The sequence below is a fragment of the Rattus norvegicus genome, chromosome 9, assembly GCF_021556685.1.
Source record: "Rattus norvegicus strain SHRSP/BbbUtx chromosome 9, alternate assembly SHRSP_T2T, whole genome shotgun sequence".
NCBI lineage: Eukaryota > Metazoa > Chordata > Mammalia > Rodentia > Muridae > Rattus > Rattus norvegicus.
Window position 1 is genome coordinate 129,249,017 of NC_141542.1, and position 27,770 is coordinate 129,276,786.

Genomic DNA, 27,770 nt, shown 5'->3' on the forward strand with positions numbered 1-27,770 from the left:
AAATTTAAAAATTTAGAGTAAAAAGAGCTAAAGAAAGTTGTTCTTTTGGTGTTTGGCTGCTGGCAATTCCCTCTTTTTGTTTTTGTATAAGCTCTGTTAAGGTACGATGCGCTCTTTCCACAATTCCTTGACCCTGGGGATTTTATGGTAATCCTGTAGTATGACCGACCTGCATTGTCTGGCAAAATGCCTGAAAGGACTTTGCTGTGTAGGCAGGCTTGTTGTCTGTCTTGAGACTATCAGGCTTTCCCCAGGCTGCCCATGCCTCTAAGCAATAACTAATGGCATTACGAGCCTTTTCACTAGTTATCAGAGTAGCGTGTATAATACCGGAACAGGTATCAACAGAAACATGAGCATATTTTAAATTTCCAAATTGAGATATGTGTGTGACATCCATAATTTGGGGGGTGCCTGGACTGTATTGAATTAAAAACTGGTTCTTGAGAATCAACCATATAGGCACCTACACCTGTTTTGGAGCCATCTGTGTAAATATCTAACGCTCCAGACAAAGGCTCTGAGGCAGTGATCTTTGGAAAAATCACTGGATGTTCAATGAAAAATTGTAGCAAAGGATCCTTAGGATAATGATTGTCAAACTCTCCATCAAAACTACAGTGTAATATGGCCCAATCATCTATCAAGGCACACAATGTTTCTATCTGAACTGTAGTATATGGTATAATAATTTTCTTGGGTAAAATACCAAAATGCTGAATACAAGATTTAACGCCTAACATAGCAAGCTATGCAATGGCAGAAGGGGAATATTCAAGGGTCTTATTAGGAGAAATATGGGGATAAATTCAAAGAAGCGGTCCCTGTTGCCATAGCACTCCTGTAGGCTGACGAAAGGTTCTTAGTATACACAAAAGGAGATCCTCCTTTTCCTTGTACCTTCTTAGCATTGCCTTTTCCAGTCTTTCTTCTACTTTCCTCAAGGATAATCGTGCTTCCTTGGTTAAAGCACGGGGTGAAGTAAGCTGAGAATCCCCTTTCAGGATCTCATAGAGTGGCTGTAAATCTACATTGGGCATTTTAATATAGGGTCGAATCCAATTTATGCTTCCTAGTAATTTTTGAAAGTCATTTAATGTTTTTAAATGATCCTTTCATAATTCTATTTTCTGAGGGGAAATACTATGAGGAGTGATTTTAGTTCCTAAATATTCCCCTATTTGGCCCATTTGAACCTTTTCAGGTGCTATGAACAATTGATTGTTTTCAAGCACCTTAACCACTTTCGCATATGCCGCTTTTAAGGTGCCACAATCTTTAGCGGAAAGCAAAATATAACCTTAGCCAGATTGGTGGGGGCATTTAGGATCAAAGGCACTCTCCATGTTCTCCTGAATAAATTTCAGGTGGTCTACCTCTATCAAATCTGATCAGTATGACTCTGTGAGGTTTCCAGAGCCTAATCACACTTTTTAAAAGCACAAAGACAAAATCTTTCTCCCAAAATACTGTATTCCTTTTGTCTCCTTTTCCTTTCTTTTTTTCTTCTGAGACCTTTTCTCCCTCCAACATACTTTCTTGTTGCTCTGCAAGGACCCTCTGACCTGTCCTAACGGCTCTAATGGCTTCCCACACAAAGAAAAAAATAAACAAAATTACAAGCCTTACCCACAAAGGATCCATTGGAAACAACATTGCCCTAGTTTACAAACCTTTCGGCCTCTATACCAAGGCTTTCATCTTCTCTGCTTATAAATCTTTCGGCCTCTATACCAAGGCTTTCATCGTCTCTGCTTACCTCCAGGGAACTTTATTTATCGTCTCTGCTTACTTCCAGAGAACATTATTCATCGTCTCTGCTTACCTCCAGAGAACTTTATCGTCCCTTATCTGGGAACTTTACCGACATCCTCGTCCTGAAATTGAAAAGTTCTGAATCCATGAGAATGTCCTTGGGTCCCTGTACGAGCCACCAGTTGTCACGCCAACCTCATCCAGCAAGGAAGACAGAACACGGTTGGATTCTTCTCAACAGCCTTTATTGCAGGACCACCTCATTGCTGACACAGGGACCTCGAGCGGCAAAAGCACACACCTTATATACACAATAGGCTGGGGCTATGCTAATTGTCTTTCAGGGATTGGCGGAACACAAATCACCCCACTATCACCCCTGCTACTTGTTCTCCAGGGATTGGCAGGGAATGAATCACCACACTAGCATGGTACCGCCCCCTCATTAGCGTATTACCAGCCAACTGACACCAGGTGCAAAACTTGCGCATACGCAGTACCGTTGTTCACCACTGGAGGGCACCCTACACATTATGAATATAATCAATGTGTTTAAAGCCTTTGTATGTTACAGTCATCTCAAAATACTTAAAAGAACACATCCTGGAGAGAAACCCTATGAATATAAGCAGTGTGATAAAGCCTTTTCTGGAAGTGGCCATTCAGGGAACAGAGTATGAGTGTTTCAGTGATAGGATTCTCCTATGGCAAGGCCCATAGAAATCTCTTCCCACTTAACAAAGACCTGGGGTGAATTCAGTAGCCTCTGTGCTTATAATCTAGATCATGTGTGCTACAAGCTCTCCTTGCTTTTACTATGCTATTAATACTCAACAATGTTTGCTTTCACCTTTCAATCATGGGCGAGGCTGGGTTCATGTAGGCTGAAAGCTCTATGAATGATTCTGTGTTTTTCTCAATACTCTTTCAAGGAGTAAAAGCCTCCTCTCTTCTCTTTGCCTCTGTTGGTTCATCAGATGTGACCATTAATCCTGAGTATTTGGGGACACATAATCATGTCCCTAGAAAAATAGCTACAGTCACACTGAGTAAGCCTGTGGCAGTTGTAGAGGGCAGTGGGTGATGCTTGCATAACGTTTGAGGAAGCTATGGCCAATAAACAGAGACTTAAAATGGGGAAGCTATGGCTGATCCATAGAAACTGAAAAATGGTTATTGGAGAGATGGTGTCAAATTGATAGGTGCTTATCAGGAAACATTTCTTGGTACAATGAGCACATGTCTGTGCAATTAAGAAAGTATTATGACAAAGGGATGCTATTTGATGAATGGACTTAAACCCACAAATGTTTAATCTGTCTCACCTTGCATAACTCAATAACTAGCTGCCAGCTGGTTATGTGCTCATATCCACAGGATATTTCTGGCTGGATATTTATATTTGGCTTGTTGAAATTGTGCTTTGTAGTGCAACATGAGGTTAGGGAGTAATTGACCTAGCAGGAGATGAGAAGAGGGAAGAAAAACTACTGGGGGCGTTTACAGTGATGGTTTTTTTTTTTTTTTTTTTGGTTCTTTTTTTTTTTTTTTTTTCGGAGCTGGGGACCGAACCCAGGGCCTTGCGCTTCCTAGGTAAGCGCTCTACCACTGAGCTAAATCCCCAGCCCCCAGTGATGGGGTTTTTATGATGGTGATGTTATGATTTCATTTAAGCAGAACAACCAATGATATCACTGCTCATGGGAGCAGGCTTGTGACTGTATAAAGAAAGGTGGGTCGAGCTATTCAGTGCCACTTGGTTGAAAGTCAACAGGCAGTCAAGAGTCTTCACTTTTACCAAGACCATACATCTATCCTCAGGTTCCAGAACCCCACTGGAGATGGACTCCAGCACTTCTCACAGCACAATTATCTACAAATACATAAACTAATACATACCGGAGAGAAAATACACTTAAGTCTCTTTTAGGTTCAGGCCCCAGGTTAAGTTTTGAACAATTTAAATATGGACTAGGGACCACAAGTGTATCCACCTAGACAGACATTTACACAGCAAATACTTTCCGAGAATTATTTTATAAGTACACCAGTGCCTTGAAATGAGTTCCTTGGTCAAAAGCAATACGTGTGGAATACCATGCCACTAAATAAGCCATTCTAGAAGTCCATGGATGCTGGTTTTGGCAGAAGCATTATGTGCAGGAAAGGCAAATTCATAGCCAGAATAAGTATCTACTCCAGTAAGAAGAAAACATTGTCCTTTCCATGGAGGAAGTAGTCTAATGTACTCAACCTGCCACCAGGTTGATGGTTGGTCACCTCAAGGAATGGTGTCATATCTGGGGCTCAGTGTTGGTCTCTGCTGTTGGCAGATCTGGCATTCAGCAGCAGCTGCAGCCAGGTCAGCCTTGGTGAGTGGAAGTCCGTGTTGTTGAGTCCAAGCATAAACTCCATCTTGGCCACCATGTCCACTTGGTTCATGTCCCCATTGACCAATGATAGGGATGGCGGGTAAAAGAGTCTGACTGTCCACAGAACATGTTATCTTATCTACTTGATTATTGAATTCCTCCTCAGCTGAAATCACCCTCTGGGGAGCATTTACATGGGACACAAATATCTTTGCCCATTTGGAGAGATCCATCCACATACTTCCCCAGATGTCTTTCACAGGAATTTTCCAGTTGTGATCTTTCCAAGTCCCTGACCATCCAGCCAAACCATTGGCTACAGCCCATGTGTCAGTGAACAATCATGTACATCTGGCCATTTCTTCTTTCACACAAACGTAATACCAGGTGTACTGCCCGAAGTTCTGCCCACTGTGAAGATCTTCCTTCACCTGTATCTTTCAGGGTTGTCCCGGAAAGGGGTTGTAATGCTGCAGTTGTCTACTTCCGGGTGGTGCCTGCATAACATGCAGAGGCGGCAGTAAACCAGGTCCTAGTCTTCTTCAGTCAGCCGATCACAGGGAACACCCCCATAAGGCTATAGGTGCATGCTTAGCAGCAGATGGCATTGTAACAAGAGAAGAAACCATAGGCTTTTGGGCAACTTCTTCATGTAATTTGCTTGTGCCTTAAAAACCTGCTCAGGCCCAATCACATATACACCACTTCTATTTGATAACAGACCGCTGCTGTCCATGTCCTACTTTCTCACTTGGAGAGTCTGATAACACCCAGCTCATGATGGGCAGTTCAGGTCACATGGTAACTTGGTGTCCCAGTTCCAAATGTTCAGTTCCTACTAATGCCTAATAGCAGGCCCACAGCTGTTTTTCAAAGGGAAAACAGTTGTCTGTGGATGATGGTATAGCTTTGCTCCAAAATACCAAAGGTATCGTCTGTGATCCATCTACAGGGGCCAGCCAGAGGTTCCAAATGGCAGCTCTATCTACCACAAAAACCTCGAGTACCATAGAGTTTGCTGGATCATATGGTCCAAGTAGTAGGGCAGCCTGCACAGCAGCCTGGACCTGTTGAAAAGCATTCTGTTCCAGGCCCCACAAAAGGCCAGTGGCTTTCCTAGTCACTTGGTAAATGTGCCTGAGTAACACACCCAAGTGAGAGATGTGCTGTGTCCAGAATCTAAATAGACCCACTAAATGTGCTTCTCCTCCTATTGATGCCAGACAATGCAATCCTCTGCTACATATGTGTGGCTGGAGTCATAGGTCCCTCCATTTGCATTCTTTGATTGGTGGTTTAGTGCCTGAGAACTCTGAGGTCTGGTTTGTCAATATTGTTGTCCTTCCTATGGGGTTACAAACCCCTTCAGCTCCTTCAGTCTTTTCTCTCACTCCTCCATTGGGGTCCCCATGCTCAGTCCAATGGTTAGCTGCAGGCATCCTCATATGTATCAGTAGGGCTTTAGCAGAGCCTCTCAGAGACACCCATATCAGGCTCTTGTCAGCAAGCACTTCTTGGCAACAACAATAGTGACTGGGTTTGACGTCTTCTTATGGGATGGATTCCCAGGTGGGGCAGTCTCTGTCAGTCCCTGCTCCACTCTTTATATCTGTGTTTCCTCCTGTGAGTATTTTGTTCCCCCTTCTAAGAAGGACTGAAGCATCCACATTTCGGTCTTCCTTCTTGACCTTCATATGGTCTGTGACTGTGAATGCCAATTTCTAAGTATATCTATCCCAATTATACATTCTGGAACTTGGGATATGACCACAGGATGTGTTCAGGCACCTACTGGACCTACTGTGAGTCAGGCATCAGTCAAAACTCCATTCAACCCCTCTCCTCCATAAGCCCCTACTTTAACTGGAGGGCCATAGCATTTCTTGGGATCTGCTGGGATCAGAACCAGTATCCGATAGACCCCGGAAAGCCTGATTATTTCCTTTCCCCAGTGTACAGTTATCCTTGTAAAAGGCTACAGGTCTCTCTGGGGAAGAACTGGAGAGAGGCTAATAGCAAAATTTTTAGTTGTCTTATCAAGATCCTTCCTCTGGGGAACCTCGCCACCCCTTTATTCAAGGGGTTCTGGGTCTGCAAACCTACTCAAGTCTGGAAATTGATTCATTGGCCAAGATTGCCTTTTGCCAGGATCTAATGTAGCCTCTCTTTCATTTGTTTTAGAATTTGTCTGCTTATACAGATCAAACAGATATGCAGTAGGCTTCTTATCTATTTCGTGCCTGGAAACACCATGTCTGATTAGGCACTACCAAAGGTCCAAACAAGTCATGCCATTATAAATTTCACCTCTCCTGTGCTGATCATTACAGGCTATGTCATTATAAACGTTGTTTTGTCTACTCTGACTAGTATAATAACTACGTTCGCCTTGTCTCTTGCCATTCAATCCTGCCACCTGGCCCGTGGCAACATTGAATTTAATTCATCTAATTGAGCAACATCTCCAACCCTAAGGTCTGGCACACAGAAAAGGGCAAGAACAACCCTTTTCAAATGTGTGGTGCCCCTCTCACCAGTTTGTGTCTTATAGGATTCCTGAAGGCCATATCTTCTGGGCCTTCCCATTGTGGAGTATTAGGTTTTACACAACCTATCTACTCTGCCATTGCAATTTCCCTTAGCCTTGTGACTTCATTCTGGGTTCAGGTAAACTGCAGCTACTTCTCACCTGGTAGGTCTGAGACAAGCCTGGGAGAAAAGCAGGAAACAGAGGACAAACACTGTGGAGCACAGTTGTTAGCTGGCACATCTTCCTCAGTGGAACGGTGGAAAAACAAAACAAAAACCACGCATGCACACACGGCTATATTACTAAAGATTGTATTCATGAACAGAACTGATAGAATGAATCTCTGTATGCATGTTGAAAGCGGATTTACTAGAATGTCTCACTAACAGTGGCTGTCTACCAACGGAAAGTTGAAGAATCCAGTGTGGTTCAGTCTATGTGGCTGGATGTCTGTCTGTCTTCAGTATATACCAGAGTTTCAAAGAAATAGGCTTTTTAATGCCAGAAAAAGAAAAGGAAAGAAGAAAGAAAGAAAGAAAGAAAGAAAGAAAGAAAGAAAGAAAGAAGAAAAGGCAAGAAAGAACTTGCTAGCCAGAGGTAAGGTAAGGAGACAAAGAGAATGAGCTAACATCTTTCAATGTTCTTTATATATGTAGGCTGTCACTAGAAGCTGTGGCCTAGAGTAAAGGTGGATCTTAACAACTCAAAAAATCTAGATTAAAGAAGGGTTTTCACATTTCAAAAGCTATAATTAAGAGAAATCCCCACACTGTACCTAATCTCTTTCAGTTTTAGTAAATTCTACATGTAGTCAGTTTGAATACAAGGAATAGCCAATATGTAAGACAAGACAGAAGAACTGAGAAAGACATCCCCAGCCCCCCTCCATTGCAGGCAAGGAGAGAACAGGAGTCATTTCCAAAGGAATGATTTCCTTCAAGAAAATAAGCCCTTGGGGTTGGGGATTTAGCTCAGTGGTAGAGCGCTTGCCTAGCAAGTGCAAGACCCTGGGTTCGGTCCCCAGCTCTGAAAAAAAGAAAAAAAGAAAAAAGAAAATAAGCCCTTGTGATTTTACTGAAGGAGTCTGGCTATGTTCACGTATAGGTTTCCCTATCCCTGTACATGCCACATTAGCCATCGTTGGACTAACGATGTGAAAATTCTAATAAATCTGCTTTCAACATGCAGAGATTCATCCTATCAGGTCTGTTCATCTAGAGAACCTTTACTAAAACAGTTCTGTGTGTGAATGTGTGCTTATCTTCCCACTGAAGAGGATGTGCTGGCTAACAGTAGTGTTCCTCAAGGTTTGTCTCCCAGGGTTCCCATACATACCAGTGAAAACTAGCTGCAGTTTACCTAAGCCCAGCACGAAGGATTCAACCCATGCCAAAGTAGAGTGTTTTCAGATTTATTGGGGGCAATTCTCTAGTGGGCTCACTGATCCCAAGGATAAGAGTTCACTAGTCCCAAAGAGGTCAGAAAAGTCGATATGGGGAGTAAGTATAACGAAGGGTGTGAAGGGGTTGGGGATTTAGCTCAGTGGTAGAGCGCTTGCCTAGGAAGCGCAAGGCCCTGGTTTCGGTCCCCAGCTCCAAAAAAAAAGAACCAAAAAAAAAAAAAAATAACGAAGGGTGGGGAGAAAGAGAGAAAGAGTGAGCAAGTCAAGGAAGGAGAGAAAAATGAAGTAATGGGGAGGGCGGTGAGAGGGAAAGTGGAGGGAAGAGAGGGAAGGATGGAAAGGGGAGGGGGAGGGAGAGAGAGAGGCGGAGAAACAGAAAGACAAAGAGTACAAAATTTCTGGATTATATAGGAAGAATAAAGGGGAAAGGAAAACTCGGCCCCTGCGCTGGAAAGTTCAAGGTACAATGTGGGGTATGCCAGACACGCCCTGTTACAGGTGGGGACTGAGGAGTGCTGGGAGAACCTGGAGGCCGAGACAGCTTTGGTGTGTTAAATATATGAAGGTCAGCTGATTGTCGGGTCTGAATCCCAACAGCCACAAAGCAAAACTCTTGTTTTATCAAATCTCCCTTTAATTGTTAATATCTTGGGCACCCTTCCACTTGTGGGACAGATTAATAACCCCACTGCAAGTTGAGTACCAGGGGTTATGCAAGCTGTACACTTGATTCCAGGAACTGGAAGGGAAAGAGACTACTGAGTGTTGTGAGCTGAGTGCAGGTTGAAGTGAGGACCGGGTGAGCACAGGGTCACCGCCCAGGAAAGGGAGGAGCAAGGGGCTGGGCAGTGGTAGGTGGTGTGGTGGGTCCTTCCTGGGGCTGGGAGACAGATGAGTAGGCTATTGGAGGACAGGCACAAGTGCTACTGATATGCAAATCCCTTTAGATCTGGAAAAGGTCTGGCCCTGGGTTTGATGCTTGGGTCTGGAACTGTGTATCCTCATTGTACCTTCAGCTCACTCTAAGGCTGACAGAGGTTCTCAAGTCACTCAAGACGACTGGCCAATCAGAGTCTTCACTGGACCTGCCAATCAGAAGAGAAGGCGGGCTTTTCCGGGTGCCTTGGTGTAGTATTCGCTTAGTAGTTAAGCAGTCTTAAATGGTCCTGGCTGCTGTGTTCTGTGTCCTGTGTTTGGATTCTGTGAGGCATATTCAGGCAAGCTCCGAAGTTGCGACATGGTGAGCACAGGGTCACTGCCCACAAAGGGGCAGAGGGGGAGGGGGGGGCGGGCGGGCGGGCGGGCGGGCAGAAGGCAGGGGATGGGCAGTGGGAGCTGGTGTGGTGGGTCTTTCCTGGGGCTGAGTGGGAATTGGCGGCTACCCGTGAGATCTTAGCCACCCACTGGACCCAGAGGCAGTTTCTGAATAACTTCCCTGTAGGGGCTGCAACTGTGCAGGGCATTTCGCTTGTGTATGGAAAGATCCTTGGCGTGATCCCAAACTCAGAAGCCTAGTTTCTACAAGTTCTGTTCTTAGCATTTAACATTAAGGTGTAAGATCCATTTGGAGTTATTTTGTGGAGGTTGTGGAAGGCATCTCATGTGCTGGGTAGCAATCCAATATCAAGCTGTAATGTAAGAGTAGAATTGATGATGTAAAGGATTTGCCAAAAGTTAGGAGATAGCAAGGCACACCATGTATAATTTAGCTGAGAGAGGACTGCCTGCAAAACACCCCACGTGTAAGTAGTAAGCTAACCAGGCCTGTTAGACATTAGGATGCTAGGATACACAAGTTTGTTCACCAGGATTGTCCAGAAATATGGCACCAGACCCTAATTTGCAACCAGCCACTAGGCCCCTCTACATATCAAAGAGCAGGCCTCTAACAAGCTGATCAGTGGGGCATTACAGGATCACAGTCAACAGTAAGGCCTGGTGTGCCATAAAGGTTTAGTTTTCTTCTTGAGAAAAGCATAGTTCTGCCACATGGGCAAGATGACACCCGGTGACAACCATTCGAAAAGTTAAAACAACAACAAACACTGTTTATTGAGTGCTGGCCTGATCAAGCTATGCTTTCCCTCCTTTTCCTGAGATCCCCATGTTTCAGCTCCTTCTGAGACTCAGGGACATGCTTGGCAGAGCCAGTAACCATCTAGGGCCTAGTCCTTGGGAGCTTTCCCTGGGGCCCTGGGTATAGAGATAAAACAGCTCCCCTAAAACCAGGAATATGCTTGGGGCCAGGGCATTTGGGAGGGGTTGCTTAAGATTCTGAGAAAACAACTCTTGCCTGTTGTGGTTTGCCCTGAAGTTTTCTGTATTTTGATGCTAATTCCACTACCCCAAGGACAGCTGCCTAGTCACCTACTCAGAACTCAGGTGACTTCACCACAACCACCTCCCCATTGAATTTGTAAAGTACAGGTGAGGGGCAGGTACAGGATAGAAGGAGGCCTGTCATTGGAGGAGAAGGATGGGCAGGAGAGAAGTTTGAAGGAAAAGGAGGAGACCAGGACAGAAAGGAAGAGAGAGGAGAGAGAGAGGGGAGAAGCCATGGCAGGTGATGTTAAGATTCTGCTCTGTGTATTTACAGGTTGTTATCAATGTTCCTAAGGGATGGATGGTACCAGGCTGTGTATGTTTAAGACGGCAATTATATCTTACCAATTGGATCTTTCCATTTCCCTCATGTACACCGTATACAAGTTGACATTCTTCTTAATGTCTTAGCTAAAGACACCCCCACCCCCACCCCAGTTTTTATACTTTCTAGCTTCTCCTTTTCCTATGTTTTCTGAGACCTTCCATTTAGGACACCGTCACTAACCTACTGTTTTAGGGCACTGGTGTACTTAAGAAACATCCCGGAAATGTTTGCTGTGTAATGGCCTATCCAAGTTGCCAGACTTGTAGCCTCCAGTTTATATTTAAAGTGTTCAAAACTTAACCTGGAAAAAAAATGGGCTGGGGAGATGGCTCAGCAGTTGAGAGCACTGACTGCCCTTCCAGAGATCCTATTCTCAGCAACAACATGGTGGCTCACAACCATCTGTAATGGGATGCTCTCTTCTGAAGTGTCTGAAGGGAACCATGGCGGTGTACTAACATATAAATAAAATAAATAAATCTTAAGAAAAAAAAACTTGGGGGTTGGGGATTTAGCTCAGTGGTAGAGCACTTGCCTAGCAAGCACAAAGCTCTGGGTTCGGTCCCCAGCTCCGAAAGAAAAAAAAAAAGAAAAGAAAAAAAAAAAACAACCTGGAACCTGAACCTAAGACAAACCTAAGGGTGACAGCATACATGGACTGTAAAATCTACCTAGGCTAGATCCTCTTTTAGCATTTTAGACCCAACTAACTGGATCTTTGCTGGTCTTTGCTACTTTGTGGTTTCTTTTTCCCCACTCTTAATCCCCTCCTCAGCCCCCCCCCCCCAACCTCCTTTCACCCCCTAACACCAGATAGGAGAGAAACAAGGATGGAGGAGAAAAAGATCCTTGAATCTAGTTCCTTGTACTCGACCCAGCAGCATGAGTCGAACAGTCTCTGCTGGGGGTAGTGAAGATGCACAGCCAAGAGTAAGATTTGGGGGGACTGCTGGTTAATACAGCTGCCTCGAGTTTGTTTTTCATAATTTTTATGCCCCACAGTGCCATAGAAAGCAAAGCTACAAGTTAACAAACAATTCTCCAAAATATGCACAGAATATAGGGATGAGGTTATGAGAATCATGCTTTGGCAATACTTGGTTAAAATCCTTTTACCTTTCCACTATCAGCAGTCACAGTGAATGGAGTGATTCAGGGAAATTCAGTTCCAGAGTCCAAAAGGAGTTTCTGAGATGCAGAGGTTTCTCAGGTGTGCAGGGTGGGGTGTAGGTGGGCAGGGCAGATTCTACATCATTACTAAAATCCACATGGCATCATGTGGAAGCAGACAGTAAATTATTCTTCAACCTTCGTTTGTGTGTGGGTTGGGGGGGGGGGGGCTGGGTTTGTGTGAGATCACACGGGGGCATTGGGAGCCGCAGAGCCATAACCCTCCTTTCTTACCACCTCCACACAGAGAGCTCTAGAGCGTGGGGTCAGTAGTGACCGGAGAGTCAGAAATATAGCAGTTTAGGGGTCAGTTTGAGTTATTCTTGTGGGAGTTGGGACGTCTGTGTTTTTTCCATTTGAATACACATGCAATCATAGGTAATATCGGTCAAGTTCACATTTTTCCTGACTGAGTTTCCTTAGGTGTTTTGATTAAAACTTGACTATAATTTGGGGCTTATGTTCTTGCCTTTTTTTCTCTACATCTCCTTTTTTCACAAATGTGCTAAAACTTTTGATCTTTGTAGCTCTTTGATAAGTACAGATGGAATCTATACTGTGCCAAAATGTGTACTATTTCTTCATAATCCTGTTGATGATTCTGAGGTTTTTTCACATGGCAAATAGCTTTGAAATCAGCTGTCCTGTTATATATTATTAGACGTTTTCTTTAAAGTTTGAATTTTGCTGCAAATTGAACATACCCAACATTCCTTTTTTAACATCACTATACTGGTGTTGTTTACAGTTATATAACTTGGTAAAAGATATTCTACATAATAATTCATTTAGCAAGCTATATAGTATGTGTGCGAAACTGAAACTGATATGAAATAATGTCCAAAGCCATAGAAAGAGGACCTTAGTGTAGACTTTAGTGACAGAGAATTCATCCTTAGGCTCACGTAGACAAGATCTTTATAAGTATGACTTAATTGAGAAAACAAAAGAGCGAAAATAAAACATGGTCCAGAATTGGACAATGAATCTGGATGTGACACAGGATTGTGTCTTAGCACTAAAGTCTGATAGCACTAGGTTGGGATTTTCCATAGATACCTACTAAAACTAGTTAATACTGTGTTTCTATAGTTGATATAAAATTGTGCATGTTTAACATGTGTATTCTGATACATGTGTACATAATACCTACACCCAAGCAATCCCCATCCTACGGAGTGTTGTATTGGAATCGAGGCTCGTGCCCAGACAGACCACACCTGGCCAGTACGGTTCCACGTGAGAGACTTTCATTGGTGCTGGGGATGGGGGATGCACAAAGGAGGGGAGGAGACAAAGGAGGAAAAGAGAAAGAAGAGGGCGAGGTCAGGAAGGGTTGGCTTTTTATTTGGGTAGGGACATAACTTCTTGCAGACAAGGGTGGGAGATGGGCTAGGAGGACACTGGAAATATATGACAACAGATGCACAGGTCCCTTTTCACCTCTGGGTGACGTCACTGCTATCGCTGGGTTTGGAGACAACCTGCAACCATAAAGCCGGTTCCTCATACCAACACTAACTTCTCATAAAAATGACAGAATTGCCATGGATCCCAGCAGTCTTCTCAGTATAGTTTCCATGCACTTGAAATTAGTTTTTTTTTTTTTTTGGTTCTTTTTTTCGGAGCTGGGGACCGAACCCAGGGCCTTGCGCTTCCTACGTAAGCGCTCTACCACTGAGCTAAATCCCCAGCCCCTTGAAATTAGTTTTAAAAAGTACCAGAATGCTCATGTTTCTTGCAGTTGTATTCATAATTGCCTAAATATGAAAATAACATCAATGCTCATTTGTTGAGGACAAGCTAGGTGCCTCTAGGCGACCTAGGGTGCCTTGGGTTAAAGGAGTGGATAAAGGATTATGGACTTGTAAAGACTCTCACAGTCAGTGCTTTATTGGTCATAAAACAGCATGTAATTATAGCTTAAGCATTATCAACCCATTTCTTTGTCCCATATAATTTTAACCTTTAATGCACTCTTATTATCAGATGGATATGGGAGCTTTAACCATGTTGTCAACATTGTAGGTAGCACTTGAAAATGAAGGGTGACCAAGTCAACTCAGTCAGTCAACAGGGTCTCTAGGGAGGGAGTGAGGACTGAAAGGAAAAAGAAAATTAGACAATATATAGCATGATTCTAGCCAGTGCTGAGGCTGAAGCGGGTTTATTTTTCCTAGTCTGCTTTTCTACAATTTTTAGTACAAGCAAATAATATCAATTCTAGGTCAAGGAACAAACAAGGCACAAAGACCTGTGATCATTTTTTTCTAGGGGCTCATCAGTTTAGTAAGAGAAAAGGAAGGTTACTAGCCCAAATGAAAATATTCTTATCTGAACCTATTTCCTAAGTCCTAGTCCATGGTCAAATTCCTGCCAAATTCCTATAGAAGGGCAGAAAGCAGAGAATCCAGCTGAAACAATCTCCTTCAAAGGTTTTTTTTTTTCCTAATGTTTATTTAGAACATTATGTGGAGAAGAGAAATGAAATATCAAGCTTTCTGTAGCAAGAGTTGTTGTAGATGAGAAGCAAATGTGCTATTGTAGTATGCTATAAAAATGCAGAAAGTGGCTTTATTTGGATGGCATGAGAGCCCTCTGCCAATGAGTCATACTGCATGAAGAAGTAAAAACGAGGTTAAGAAACAGATTGAAGGTGTTGGGGATTTAGCTCAGTGGTAGAGTGCTTGCCTAGCAAGCGCAAGGCCCTGGGTTTGGTCCCCAGCTCCGAAAAAATGAAAAGAACAAAAGAACCACATTGACTGTTTTGTTTGAGTTTAAATACTAACGATAAATTAGAGTTGAACAAACATGTGAAAGTCTTAGATAACTGACTCGGCTCTTTGTTTTCTCTGCCTTATGTAACTTAGATGGTATCACTTTCATTTTTGCTTTGGAGAAAGCGTTTAAACATTTAATATTTTTATACATTGGTTTATTTAGGCTTAATGCATAATAAAGTTAATGTAGCGATTTTGTGCAACATCTCATTTATTTCTGTTTGAATAGTTATTGAAACATTATTTTTTCTTAAGAACAATTATGAGTATTCCATTGGAATGAAATGAAAAGCATTGTAATTCCACACTCCACACTCCAAACTAGTGAAAGCTAACACAAGAAAGTGATTGCTTTTGTTTCCTGCGTGATATATATTTCACATTGCTGAGAACAAAACTTCTGATTTCACAGATATAGACTGGCCCCAAGATGAGCTTGTCATGAACTCCTGTGTTGCAGAGTATGTGATCGCATTGTGAACCCAGAAACTGTCCAATTTGCTGGAGGCAGGGTTGGGGGGGGAGCTGTTTCTAACTGGTATGGCTCAGCCCTTAGTACACACCTTTGCTCTCAAACGATGAAGGTAAACATCGGTTTTGAAGGAAGCGCTCATGTTCATAAGTAATGTATAATTGAGTGGGTGAAAAAATGATGAATCAGGGAAAGATCTGACAGAATAGGATATGCCCAACTCTAAAGAGAAGAGGGAAAAGAGGCAATATAAGAGGAAGCAGCACAGAGGGTAAGAGGAGGAGGCAGTTTTACCTGGAGAATTTTACAGTGACAGGCAGGCTAAAGACAGAAAAAGAGAAAATGAGTGAGAGAATGAGAAGAGAGCAGTTTACTAGAGTTCGTTTGAGGCCAAGCACAGCAATTCAGTCAGAAGTGAAAGAAGCAATTTGAATTGGTTAGAGTGAAGAGTAAGAGCTAGAAGAGCAGAGTTGACCAGCCAGAGTTCAATAAGAAGAAGAAAGGGTGATTATTTAACAGTTAAGTCTCTGATGCCCAAAACACTCAAGTGCCCAACTCTACTGAGCCCCCTCAGTGTTTGCCCAGTGCTGAGCCTTGCTGATGCATGTGGAAGCTTTAGTTCCTAACAAAGGAACATCTTGATCTTTCTGTTTGGCACCTGGGCAGTAACAGCCAGTTCCTGATTTTTGTTCCTGTTTTTGTCCTGAGGGCATAACCTATTTTTCCACTGTGCTTCCAGGAATTCTCCACCCAGTGAACTTGGGGTGTATATTCTGTGAACCTCAGTAAAGCTTTGGCATTTTCTTAGCACAAATGACCCCAGTCTGTGTCTTTTGTTAAATCCCCCAGGCCTACGCCCCGTGATTCTAGACCTAGATCAGATTGTACAGAAGCTATAAGCTTCCATGACTAGGCCTAGATTATCCGAAGGAGGAAGTAAGCCTTCCAGGTATTTTTACATTCCTATGTGATAGTCACTGTCTACAAAAATAGAGCAAGTACTATATGTATCACAATCTTGTTGTCCCTATCTTTACGAATTTGCTTTTCTTTGTTCACTATAGCTTCCCTTCTTTGCCTTTCATTTAAGCAATATTGAATTAAGTTTTTATATGAGGGTAGATTCTCATATAATATATCCTGACCACTGTTTCCCCAACCTGCACTCCCAACTACCCCTCATTTCTATCCTTTCCCCAAGGTCCACCCCCCCCCACCCATTTCCTCTTCAAAAAGGAGCAGACCTAACAGACAAAACAAGAGAGAAAAAGACAAGGTGAAAGCCTTCATGTTGGACAAGGCAACCTGATAGGAAAAATCTCAAGATCAAGCCAAAGAATCAGAGTTACACCTGCTTCCACAGTTCGGAGTCCCTCAAAGACACCAAGCTAACAGCCATAACATATCAGCAGAGGACCTGGCATAGACACATGCTGTCTCTATGCTTGCCATTTAAGTTTCTGTAAGATTCCTAGAAATCCAGTCAGTGTTAGTCATGGGTTCCCTCTCATGTCAAGGGCCTCAAGTTAAACCAAACATTGGTTGGCCACTCAAACACGTTTGTTACCATCATGCCCCAGCACTTCTTAGGAAGGACCAATTGTAGGTGTGTGTGGGTGTTGGGGGCGGAGAGTGGATCCAGGTTTCTCTACAAGTTTAGGCCTGTAGAGTACCTTCTCTCCTCAAAGAGACTCTTACACAGGGGTGAAGGCTCCAAGCTTGTACTCAGTTGACCTCTCCATTCAGTGAACCGTGTGGAATTTGTCCTTAATTATCAGGCCCTGCTGTCAGTTATCTGAGAGCAAAGTTTGTCCTTGCATCAGCATGGATTGTTGAAGGATCTCAAGGGACCTCCTTGGCCAACAGCTCAACCAAATGTACCTTATTACCAACATTCAAGCCCTGCCTGGTGTCAAAAGATGGTCAGTTCAGACTCCATATCCTCCATTACTAGGAGTTTTCATTAGGGTTACCCTGGTCATCCAGGAAGTTGTCATTGTACTGGATTTCTATACTAACTCCCAAATAACCCCTAATTCCAGCTGTTTCTTCCTGCACTGTACTTTCCCCTGCATCCCCCTCAACTGATCCTCCCTACTCCTGTTCCCATCAAACTCTGGTCTACTCACAGAAATTATTCTATTTCCCCTCTAGAATGAGATCTGTGCTTCCTCCCTAGAGTCCACCTCTTTAACTAGCCTCTCAGTGTTTATTACTATTTACCTAATGGGTAATATCCACTTGTAAGTAAATGCATGCCATGTTTGTCATTCTGGGTATGATTGCTTTAGTTGCATTTACTTGCCTGTAAATTCATGATGTCATCTTTTTAATCAGCTGAGTGATAAATGTACCACATTTTTGGTTTACCCTATAGGGCTCAAAGTGAGTCTTAACTATAAGGAGATCCCCCAAGTGAGGCATGAGAATGGAGTTTAATGCAAAGGCAAGAGTTTATTTTCGGGTGAGTCGGGGTCAACCTTCAATCAGCCCCTCGTAGCGAGGGACTGGAAGGTGACCCCAATGGCTGTGACAAGCAGTTTTTATACTTTCAGAGGTACAGGTTACATTAGCAGGTTTACAGTTCAAACTTATATGGCATGCCTTTGAGCTCTTATCTGGGACCAGAGGGTCAGGCTACTCTCAGTACATTCTGCAGAATTTTCAAGAATGTCCCTGCTTCTCCCAAGAACTGTGGGTGGAGAATGGAACTTGTCCGAGCCTTGGCCCTAGGCGTGAAGCTGGGTCGTGCCCTAATCTTCACCAGAGGCAGTTGATGTAAAGCTGGCAAAAGCCCTTAGGGTCCCCATAACCTACCTACTTTCCACCAGGCCAAGCCTCCTGATAGCTCTTAGGCTTCAGTAAGAACTAGGGTCCTTCAACCCATTCTTCAGTTGAGGTACTCTTAGGTTGTTTCTAGGTTCTGGCAAGTGTGAATAAATATGCTATGAACATAGTTGAGCAAATGGCCTTGTGGTAGGGTGGAGCACCTTTTAGATAGATGCCAAGAGCTTTATAGCTGTGATTTGAGATAGATGGATTCTCAGGGTTCTGAGGCATCATGACTCTGAGGAAATGCTCATTTCCATAGTGGCAGTATTAGTTTGCACCCAACAAGCATGGAGAGTTGTTACCCATTCTCCACATCCTTACCAGCATGACTTGTCACTTGTATTGATCTTATCCCTTCTGACATGTGCAAGATAGATTCTCAAAGTAGTTTTGATTTGCATTTCCTTGATGGCTGAGATGATAATGATTTCTTTAAGTATTTCTCAGCTTTTTGAGATTCCTCTTTTGAGAATTGTCTGTGTAGATTTATACCCCCCCTTTTTTTAAAGATGTATTTATTTAATGTGAGTGAGTACACTGTAGCTGTCTTCAGACACGCCAAAAGAGGGCATCAGATCCCATTACAGATGGTTGTGAGCCACCATGTGGTTGCTGGGAATTGAACTGAGGACCTCTGGAAGAGCTGTCAGTCTTCTTAACCGCTGACCCATCTCTCCAGTCCCTTTACCCCATTTTTAATTGAATTTTTTACTTTGAAAGTTTAATTTCTTGAGGTCATTATGTATTTTATATATTAGGCCTCTATAAGATATGGATTTCTTTAAAAAAAAAGTATTTTCCCATTCCTTAGGCTGCCACTATGCCCAATTCACTGGGATTTTGCCACAGCTAATCCCATTTATTTATTTATTTATTTATTTATTTATTTATTTATTTATTTATTTATTTATTGGCAAAGATGAGAAACAGAATACACAGGATGAGTATTGGCCTGTAATTTCATAAATTTGTTATTATACTCTTGTAGTTCATGTTTAAAACACTTTCTGTCTGTCTTTCTGTCTCGTTTATCTTCTGAAAATTTACTATGTTATGAGTTTCTTGAAGTTTTGATAGTTTGGGAAACAGTTTTAGTGTCCTCTTCTAAAGGCTTGCTTCTCCTCATTTTTTGGCAAATCTGTGTTTTCCAGTTTTCGTAATCATTAATTTTGATTGTGTGTGTGTGTGTGTGTGTGTGTGTGTGTGTGTGTGTGTGTGTGTGGTTTGTTTGTTGGTCTTTCCTACTTAAATGATATTGTTAACACTTTTGATTTGGGTTTTTTAAACTTTCTGAAATATTATTGCCTTTTTGTCCTAGTTAGCTTCAGTTGTGAACATTTTAGAGCCTACAATCATCTGAGGGGCTCTCACTTGAGGGCATGCCCTCATCAAAATATCTGGATGCTGTATCAGTGAGAGATTGTGTTGTGATGATTGATGTGGAAGGCTCTACACTGAGTGTGGCAGGATCCCTGAGCAAGTGGGCCTGGGCTGGGTAAGAGACCTGGCTAAGTATGAGACAGTGACCAAGAAGGAAACTAAGATTTGTTCATGGTTTTTGCCTTTTCTTGAAGCTTGAGTTTCTATCCTAACCTCCAGGACTGATGGTTGTCATGTGACTGGACCAAACAAGTGAACCTGTTTATTTGCTGAGATGCTTTTGGTTAGAGAATTGAATCAAAGTAGGAGAGTAGCAAGTTAGAACAAAAACAAAAAAAAAGGTTATTTTGTTGCTGGACAGAAACTAGAGAAACTAGAAATGTTCTCCTTTGGAGGAAAGTGGTAAATATCAGGGCTTGAGATGACAAAAACCATAGAAAGCTGTATTCAGAGCTTAAACAGCTGTTGTTGTAGCACCTGGAAGACTGGAGTCATGCAAGTAATGCAGTTAGAAGTTGAGGTCATAGGATTTCAGTGGAAAATAGACTCCATGAAAAATTTAGCTAGAGGTCATTTATGTGGTATTTTGACCCCAGGTCTTTCTTATTCCACCCATGCTCTGAGAAATTGAGCAAGGCAGATTTAAAAAACAATTAGGTATATTTCTCAGGTGAAATATTGAATCTGTTAGATGATTATTACTAGTAACTCATTCTGGACTACAAGAAAAAAACAACAAGTTGAGCAGAAATAAAGGCAAAGTCTGTGGTTTGTAGAGAAAAGCAGCCCTCGGAAGTTACACATGTCAGCCAAATGCTGAGACAGAGGCATGAATTTTCAGAGAGATTATCACCATTAAAGAGAAGGACTTTGCTCAGGATTGGAAGCCTAAGAAGGTGAATTAAGGGAAACAGGCCCTCCTGCTAAGCCTTCAGTTAATGGAAGGGGGAGTTGGCAAAGTCGTTCCTAGACCCAGGAAGGAACTTCATATAAAACCTGCTACTACTGGTCCAAGCGTGGCACCCAAGTTCTGGAAATAAGAAAGATGGAAAATGTAAGGTTATGGATTCTTCCCCCGTGGTTTCAGTTCAGCACTGTTCCAGCCATCTATGTTTGGCAGAGTGAGATCCCCAGTGAGGGAGGACACTGTGAGAGTGCATGGGATGAATCTGAGGATGAAGCCTGAGTTGCATTTGAGACCACAAGATATAGAGATACCAAGTTATAGACACCTGTCATGGAGAGCTGCATATAGCAAGTGGAGGTAACAAAGCCGAGAGATGTATGAGAAGTTGCAGGGATATGGCCATCTAAGCCTTTTGAATCTGAAGCTCCTTGTGTCTGAGATAGAGCTGCACGATTTGGTGTTTGTCCTGCTAGGTTTCATGCTTTGGTCCAATCTTCCCTCACTATGTACTCATTCCTCTCTACTGGAATGGGAAGGGGTATTCTGTGCCTTTGTATGTTGGAAAGATGTAACTTGCTTTCTGATTTTACAAGATGTGACAATCAAGAGTGTCAGAAGTGATTTGGGGCATTTGAAGAGTGTATGGGCTGCTGCAGGCTATTAGGGTCATGGGAAGCTCCTGATTAGCTGCCTGTGAGGGATGGTTTTCCTAGAATTGACTTGTTTGGACTTTTCCAGTTCTGGGAAACAGAAACTTAGGTCTAGTTTCCCAACCTGTCAGTTTACAACCTGTCCTGGAGGAGTCAGCCTTGCTCTGGCCAACTCAGTTCTCTAAATAGAACTGCTTTTGTAGGAGGAACCTTTCTAGATGATTAGTTATTGGGGATGACATTTGGGTGTCTATAGACTCAACCCATTTCCTGTGTGGGGTGTGTGTGTGGTGTGTGTGTGTGTGTGTGTGTGTGTGTGTGTATTGTGTATTGGTTGTACCTGATTAGTCAGCTTCCTTCTTATGTTGTCTTGCCTTCAGCATTATAGACTCTAACCCTAAATCACATAAGATGCATTTGAAGCAATTGCTATTCAATGCTAAGGTATTTTGCAAGCCTGGTTTTTTTTTTAATAATTTTAATTTTGTTTTTGTTCTTGAGGACAAAGCTTCTCTATATAGCCCTGGCTGTCCTGAAAGTAGGTGTGTAGAACATTGTGCCTCAACCGTAAATGGTCCACCTGCCTCTGACTCCAGAGTCCCAGGATTCAATGTGGGCCAATATGCCCTGCTTTTTCTTTGTTTGTTCGTTTTTATATTATTGGCTGATGGGTTGGACTGTGAGTTTTGGCACATGTCAAGCATATGCTGCTGTGTTGATCTTCATCCACATTATGAATTTTGAAATTTGATAGAGAGCATATTCTGTTTCTCAGGATGGCATGTATTCATGACATTCATACTGCCTAGCTATATTGCCTGAGCTTTCTGAGTCATTGGACTGCATATGACATTTTTCCTACCTGTTGCGTTTGTGTTGATTTATTTTAATGAATATGTATATTTTGCCTGTATGAATGAATATCACATCATGTATGCCTAATCCCCATAGTAGTCAGAAAATGTCTTCAGAATTCCTGAACTTGGAGTAATCAATAGTTGTGAAGCTCCCTTCTAACTACTGGCAATTGAGGCCAATTATTATTTTTTTTTGCTTTGATCAATGTTTATTTTCTTTATGAAAAAATCTTCATAGAAAATGGCTTTAGCTTTCAGCAGCCCATTCCTGAGCTCTGAGGAAGCTTGCCTTCTTTTGAGCAACCCGGTCTTTCTTCTGGGCAAGAGACATTTTGGGACGATTCTACCTCTTCTTCTTCACTTCTCTCTTGGGCTTCTTGTCATAGACTGGATTCTCTCGAATAGCAGCATGAGCTTTCTTATACATCTCCTCCATCATGTCTGGAGTCACGTTGTTCTTGATGTACTGAGAGAACTGTTTCTTATACGCATCCTCATCCTCCTCCATCAGGTAGCGCATGTAGTCTGCCACATTCTGACCCATGATGTGCTTCCGGTGCACCTCTGCATTGAACTCCTTGCTTTCAGAGTCATGGCCAGGGAATCGTTTGGTACTATGGGGGATAGACAAGCCTCCATCCACAGCTCCCTTCAGGGCGCCAAAAACTTTATTGCCAGTTGTAGTTCGGGCAAGACCCGCATCCAAATAGCAAGTGAAGGCACCAGGCTGACCGTCAATGCTTTCCACATTGTACTCGTCTCCATTCACCTCCACTTGGCCTTCATAGATCTTGTCCATGCCAAACCTATTCAGAAGCCTGCGGGCCAGCAGCAGGCCAGTGCAATAGGCTGCAGCATAGTTTGTCAAGCCAACTTTCACACCGTATTTTGGAAGTTCATGTGCATATGGTGCACAGACGATCATATCCCCTTCTATACGGGCATATGCAATCTGGCAGATGATGTCTCTGTTCGTTACACGAACTATCATCCTGTATTTTGGTGTGTTGTACTTATTTTTGTCCTGGACCACCAATCGTTTCCGTGCACAGTAGTCAGTTTTACCCCCTCGCCACCTTCTAAATCTCACTTGGTATCTTTTAAAGTAGGCCTTATTCTTGACAACTTTCACGAACCCCATCCTGCGAAACAGAGACCCGCAACTGCGGAGGCCAATTATTTTTAAGACCTGCAAGAGCTCTTCACTGCTGAACCAGCTCCTGTCCTATGTTGCTTATTTAGGATCAACATTTACATTGCCAATATTTTCAGCTATCTGTTTGTATCTGTTCAAACATTCATCCCCTTTTAGTAAGATCTCATTACTGTTACAGTTTAAACTGGGCCAACTCAAGATTCTGGAAGAAGAATACAGAACTGCAGTGAATGTAATTCTTTGTAGGAACTCTAGTAAAAACCTCTGAGTCCTTTCTATCTTTCTTGTTTGTTTGATTAATTTTTCATAGGAGACACAGGGTCTTAATATGTACCTCTGGCTGTCCTGGATAGACCTCAGATATACCTGCCTCTGCCTCCTGAGTGCTTGGATTAAAGACATGAGCCTATAAGCTCACTTGATATTTTTTGCAGTTAGTAATTGTTCATACAATTTCTCTGTGTACTCAGTACTGCGCCTCTCTCTCTCTCTCTCTCTCTCTCTCTCTCTCTCTCTCTCTCTCTCTCCATTAATTAACATTTCTCTTGCAAGGCTATATCCTACTCAATGAGCAAAGAAATGACAGAGGTGAACCTTATTACTCAGTTTTCTTCTAAGATGATTTGGTAATTACATTAGAACATCTGGGTCAAGAAATAAGTGGGGGAAATATCAGAAACATACATTTACAGTGATATCTGTATCATGGTTTCTGTTGTACTAATGTATGGGATATTTCAGGATGCATTGACCTATGATGATGTACATGTGAACTTCACCCGAGAAGAATGGGCTTTGCTGGATCCTTCACAGAAGAGTCTCTACAAAGATGTGATGCAGGAGACCTACAGGAACCTCAGTGCTATAGGTAAGACTGAATTTTCTTTCAGTTTTTAAAATGAGGAAACAAATGTTCCTTTGTTACTGTTGCTTTTCTGTAACTTCAGTTGAGAATAAAGAAGAATGAGGTGAAAAGATCAAGTTCACTGAAGATAGTAACTTAAATGTTGCCTAATTTCCAATAATATATCATACATTTTCTGGCATTATATTTTAGGTTACAATTGGGAAGACCATACTATTGAAGAACATTGTCAAAGTTTCAGAAGGCATGGAAGGTAATTTTCATGTGCAAGTTGGTATGAACATGCCTCTGAAGAAATGTTAGTACGTCCTAGAACTTTTAAAGAAAAGCAACAGTGGTAAAAAAAAAAAAAAAAAGCACTTCTTTAAGTGTATTGATTAGTAAATTCTCACAAATCCATGTACCTCAATGTCAGGTGTCTGATTTGTGTTTTGCAAGGCATTCCTCTAAGAAAGAAGACAAAGAAACAGTGCCTTAGCCTTACCATTTGAATCATAGCCACATTACAGCCACTCTGTAAACCTGCCAATCTGTCTAGTCTCATAACACACACACACACACACACACACACACACACACACACACACACACACAGAGAGAGAGAGAGAGAGTAGGTGATAAGTTTATGTTTCTAATAGGCAAATATATCATAGTAAAACTGATTACTCATATACTAACATTGTTAAGTTTAAGTGAGAGGGACAGTTCATGAGAGTCAAGAATGTTGTGGAAGAGAAACCTTAATTCTTATACCATATGACTATGATAAACAAAAAGTCAAACTGTGTGAATGCAATGTGGAACCATTTCATTTGTTATTTTAACAGCTATATCCTGTGTCACAATGGATACAAGCCATGTGAGCACAAGGATATGGAAAGAAGCAATGCCCCCCACCCCCAGAACAATTAAGATATATGTAGCAGTCCACATTTGAGCAGACTTTCTCAGTGTGATACAAGTTTATAATTAGTTGGTTTCCCAACTTCATTGGGAATATATCCATAAAGTCACATAGCAGAAAATCCCTAGGAATACTAGGATTGTGGAAATCCCTTTCCGTTTGTCCTGATTCACTTGGCCGATGTGGTATGCAAATGTAGTGTATTTCACAATAAATGAAAACATATGAATGTACTCAATGTGGTAAAGCTCTGAGCTCTTCCATTTCTCTTCAAATATATGAGAAATCTCATAGAGCAAAAGGATGGTACAAATGTGAGCCATGTAATCACACTTTTACCAACCCATAGTGAATGGGAAACCATGAGTGTAAACAAAGGGATACAACCGTAAGATGTGATTCTTCTTTACAATTAGACCAAATTATAGAATTAATTTCCACAGGTTAAAAAGATTCATTAGTTTAGTGGTAAAGCTTTCCCATGTGCCCACTATCTATCTTTGCAGGCATGAAAGATGTCATACTGGAGAGAAACCCTCTGAAAATACTCAGTGTGGTAAAGCCTTTGCACAACGTAGTCATCTCCAAAGACATAATAGGACACGTACTGGAGAGAAACTCTATGAAAGTAAGCCACGTGATAAAGCCTTTACATACGATTCTCAGCTTCAAAATCTTGAAAGAATTCATACTGGAGAAAAACCCTACAAATGTAATCAATGTGGTAAAGCCTTTGAACGTCATTGTAATCTTGGAAGGCATAAACTAATACATACTGGAAGAAAATCCTACAAATGCAATCAGTGTGGTAAAGCCTTTTCACAAAACAGTCATCTCCAAACACATAATAGTACACATTCTAGAGAGGAACTCTATAAATGTAAGCAATGTGGTAAATCCTTTACATGCCGTAATGAACTTCAAAGTCATAAAAGGATTCATACTGGAGAGAAATCCTATGAATGCAATCAGTGTGGTAAAGCCTTTAAATCTCATCGTTATCTCCAAGTACATAAAAGAATACATACTGGAGAGAAGCCCTATGTATGTGATCAATGTGGTAAAGACTTTGTAGTTCAGAGAGATCTTAAAAGACATAAAAGAACACATACTGGAGAGAAACCTTACAAATGTGATCAATGTGGTAAAGCCTTTGCATCTCATCGTTATCTCCAAGTACATAAAAGAATACATACTCGAGAGAAGCTCTATGAATGTGATCAATGTGGTAAAGCCTTTGCACAACTCGGTCATCTCCAAGTTCATGGAATAACACATACTGGAGAGAAACCTTATGAATGTGATCAATGTGGTAAAGCCTTTGCATCTCATAGTTATCTCCAAGTACATAAAAGAATACATACTGGAGAGAAGCCCTATGTATGTGATTGGTGTGGTAAAGCCTTTGCATCTCATAGTTATCTGCAAGTACATAAAAGAATACATACTGGAGAAAATCTCCATGAATGTGATCAATGTGGTAAAGCCTTTGCATCTCATAGTTATCTGCAAGTACATAAAAGAATACATACTGGAGAGAAGCTCTATGAATGTGATCAATGTGGTAAAGCCTTTACATCTCATAGTTATCTCCAAGTACATAAGAGAATACATACTGGAGAGAAGCCCTATGTATGTGATCAATGTGGTAAAGACTTTGTAGTTCCGAGTGAGCTTAAAAGACATAAAAGAACACATACTGGAGAGAAACCTTACAAATGTAATGAATGTGGTAAGGCCTTTGTAGGTCAGAATGATCTTAAAAAACATAAAAGAATACATACTGGAGAGAAACCTTACAAATGTAATGAATGTGGTAAAGCCTTTGTATGGATTGGTAATCTCCGAACACATAAAGTACTACATACTGGAGAGAAACCTTACAAATGTAATGAATGTGGTAAAGCCTTTGCATGTAGCACTAGTCTCCGAACACATAAAGCAATACATACTGGAGTGAAACCTTATGAATGTAAGCAATGTGGTAAAGCCTTTGTAGGTCAGAATGACCTTAAAAGGCATGAAAGAATTCATACTGGAGAGAAACCTTACCAATGTAATGAATGTGGTAAAGCCTTTGTATTTGATGCTAGTCTCCGAAAACATAGAGCAATACATACTGGAGTGAAACCTTATGAATGTAAGCAATGTGGTAAAGCCTTTGTAGGTCAGAATGACCTTAAAAGGCATGAAAGAATTCATACTGGAGAGAAACCTTACGAATGTAATGAATGTGGTAAAGCCTTTTCACAATCAAGCCAACTCCAACTACATAAAAAAACACATACATACTAAAGAGTAACCCTATGAATGTAACCAATGTAGTAAAGCCTTTATTGTGATATTCAAAGGTATGGTGGTTAAAATATATGTGGCCCATGGCAAGTGGCATTGTTATGAGGTATGGCCTTTTTGGAGTAGATGTGGCCTTTGAGGAAGTATGTCACTGTGTGTGTGTGTGTGTGGGCGGGGCTTTCAGACCCCATGCTTAAACTCTACCCAGGGCAGAAGAGTCTTCTGGCTGCCTTCTGATCAAGATGTAGAACTCTCTCCAGCACCATGTCTGCTTGGACACTGACATTCCTTCCACCTTGATAATAGACTGAACCTCTGAATCTGTATACCTCCCCTCCCCCCAATTAAATGTCCTTTCTAAGAGTTGCCTTGGTCATGGTATCTTTTCACAGCATTAAAACCCAAATTAACACAAACAGCATAAAAGATACCACACTAGAGAGAAACTATGAATGTACTAAATATAGTGAAGCCTTTGCATATTTCTATAGCTCTCACTATATCAAAAGTATTCATACTTGCATTCACTGAAACCCTGTGAATGCAGAAAATAGCATTCTTGAGAAAAGCCGTATAAATGGGCTCAGTGTGGTAAAGTCTTTGTGTTTTGAAATCTGCATACATACTTAACAAGTCAAAAACATGGTCAAAGTAAATGCCAGGAGTCTATTGGAAAAAAGCTGAGTTAGAAAGATAGGGATTGGGGTTGGGGATTTAGCTTAGTGGTAGAGCGCTTGCCTAGGAAGCGCAAGGCCCTGGGTTCGGTCCCCAGCTCCAGAAAAAAAAAAAAGAA

General features: G+C 41.9%; 1 protein-coding gene and 1 pseudogene across 2 annotated transcripts; one reads left to right on the forward strand and one right to left on the reverse strand.

The window, feature by feature from the left end:
• Positions 1 to 9,154: 9,154 nt before the first annotated feature.
• Zfp120l2 (zinc finger protein 120 like 2) lies at positions 9,155 to 27,340 on the forward strand. Its single transcript, NM_001395021.1, is given in 4 exon segments — positions 9,155 to 9,299; positions 23,655 to 23,781; positions 23,971 to 24,031; positions 25,189 to 27,340. Coding segments are annotated over 4 exon segments (1,980 nt in total). The 5' UTR covers positions 9,155 to 9,296; the 3' UTR covers positions 26,978 to 27,340.
• Positions 21,944 to 22,899, reverse strand: Rpl5l1 (ribosomal protein L5-like 1; annotated as a pseudogene). The gene has a single exon (XR_015629278.1). The product of XR_015629278.1 is annotated as a ribosomal protein L5-like 1 (transcript).
• Positions 27,341 to 27,770: the final 430 nt, after the last annotated feature.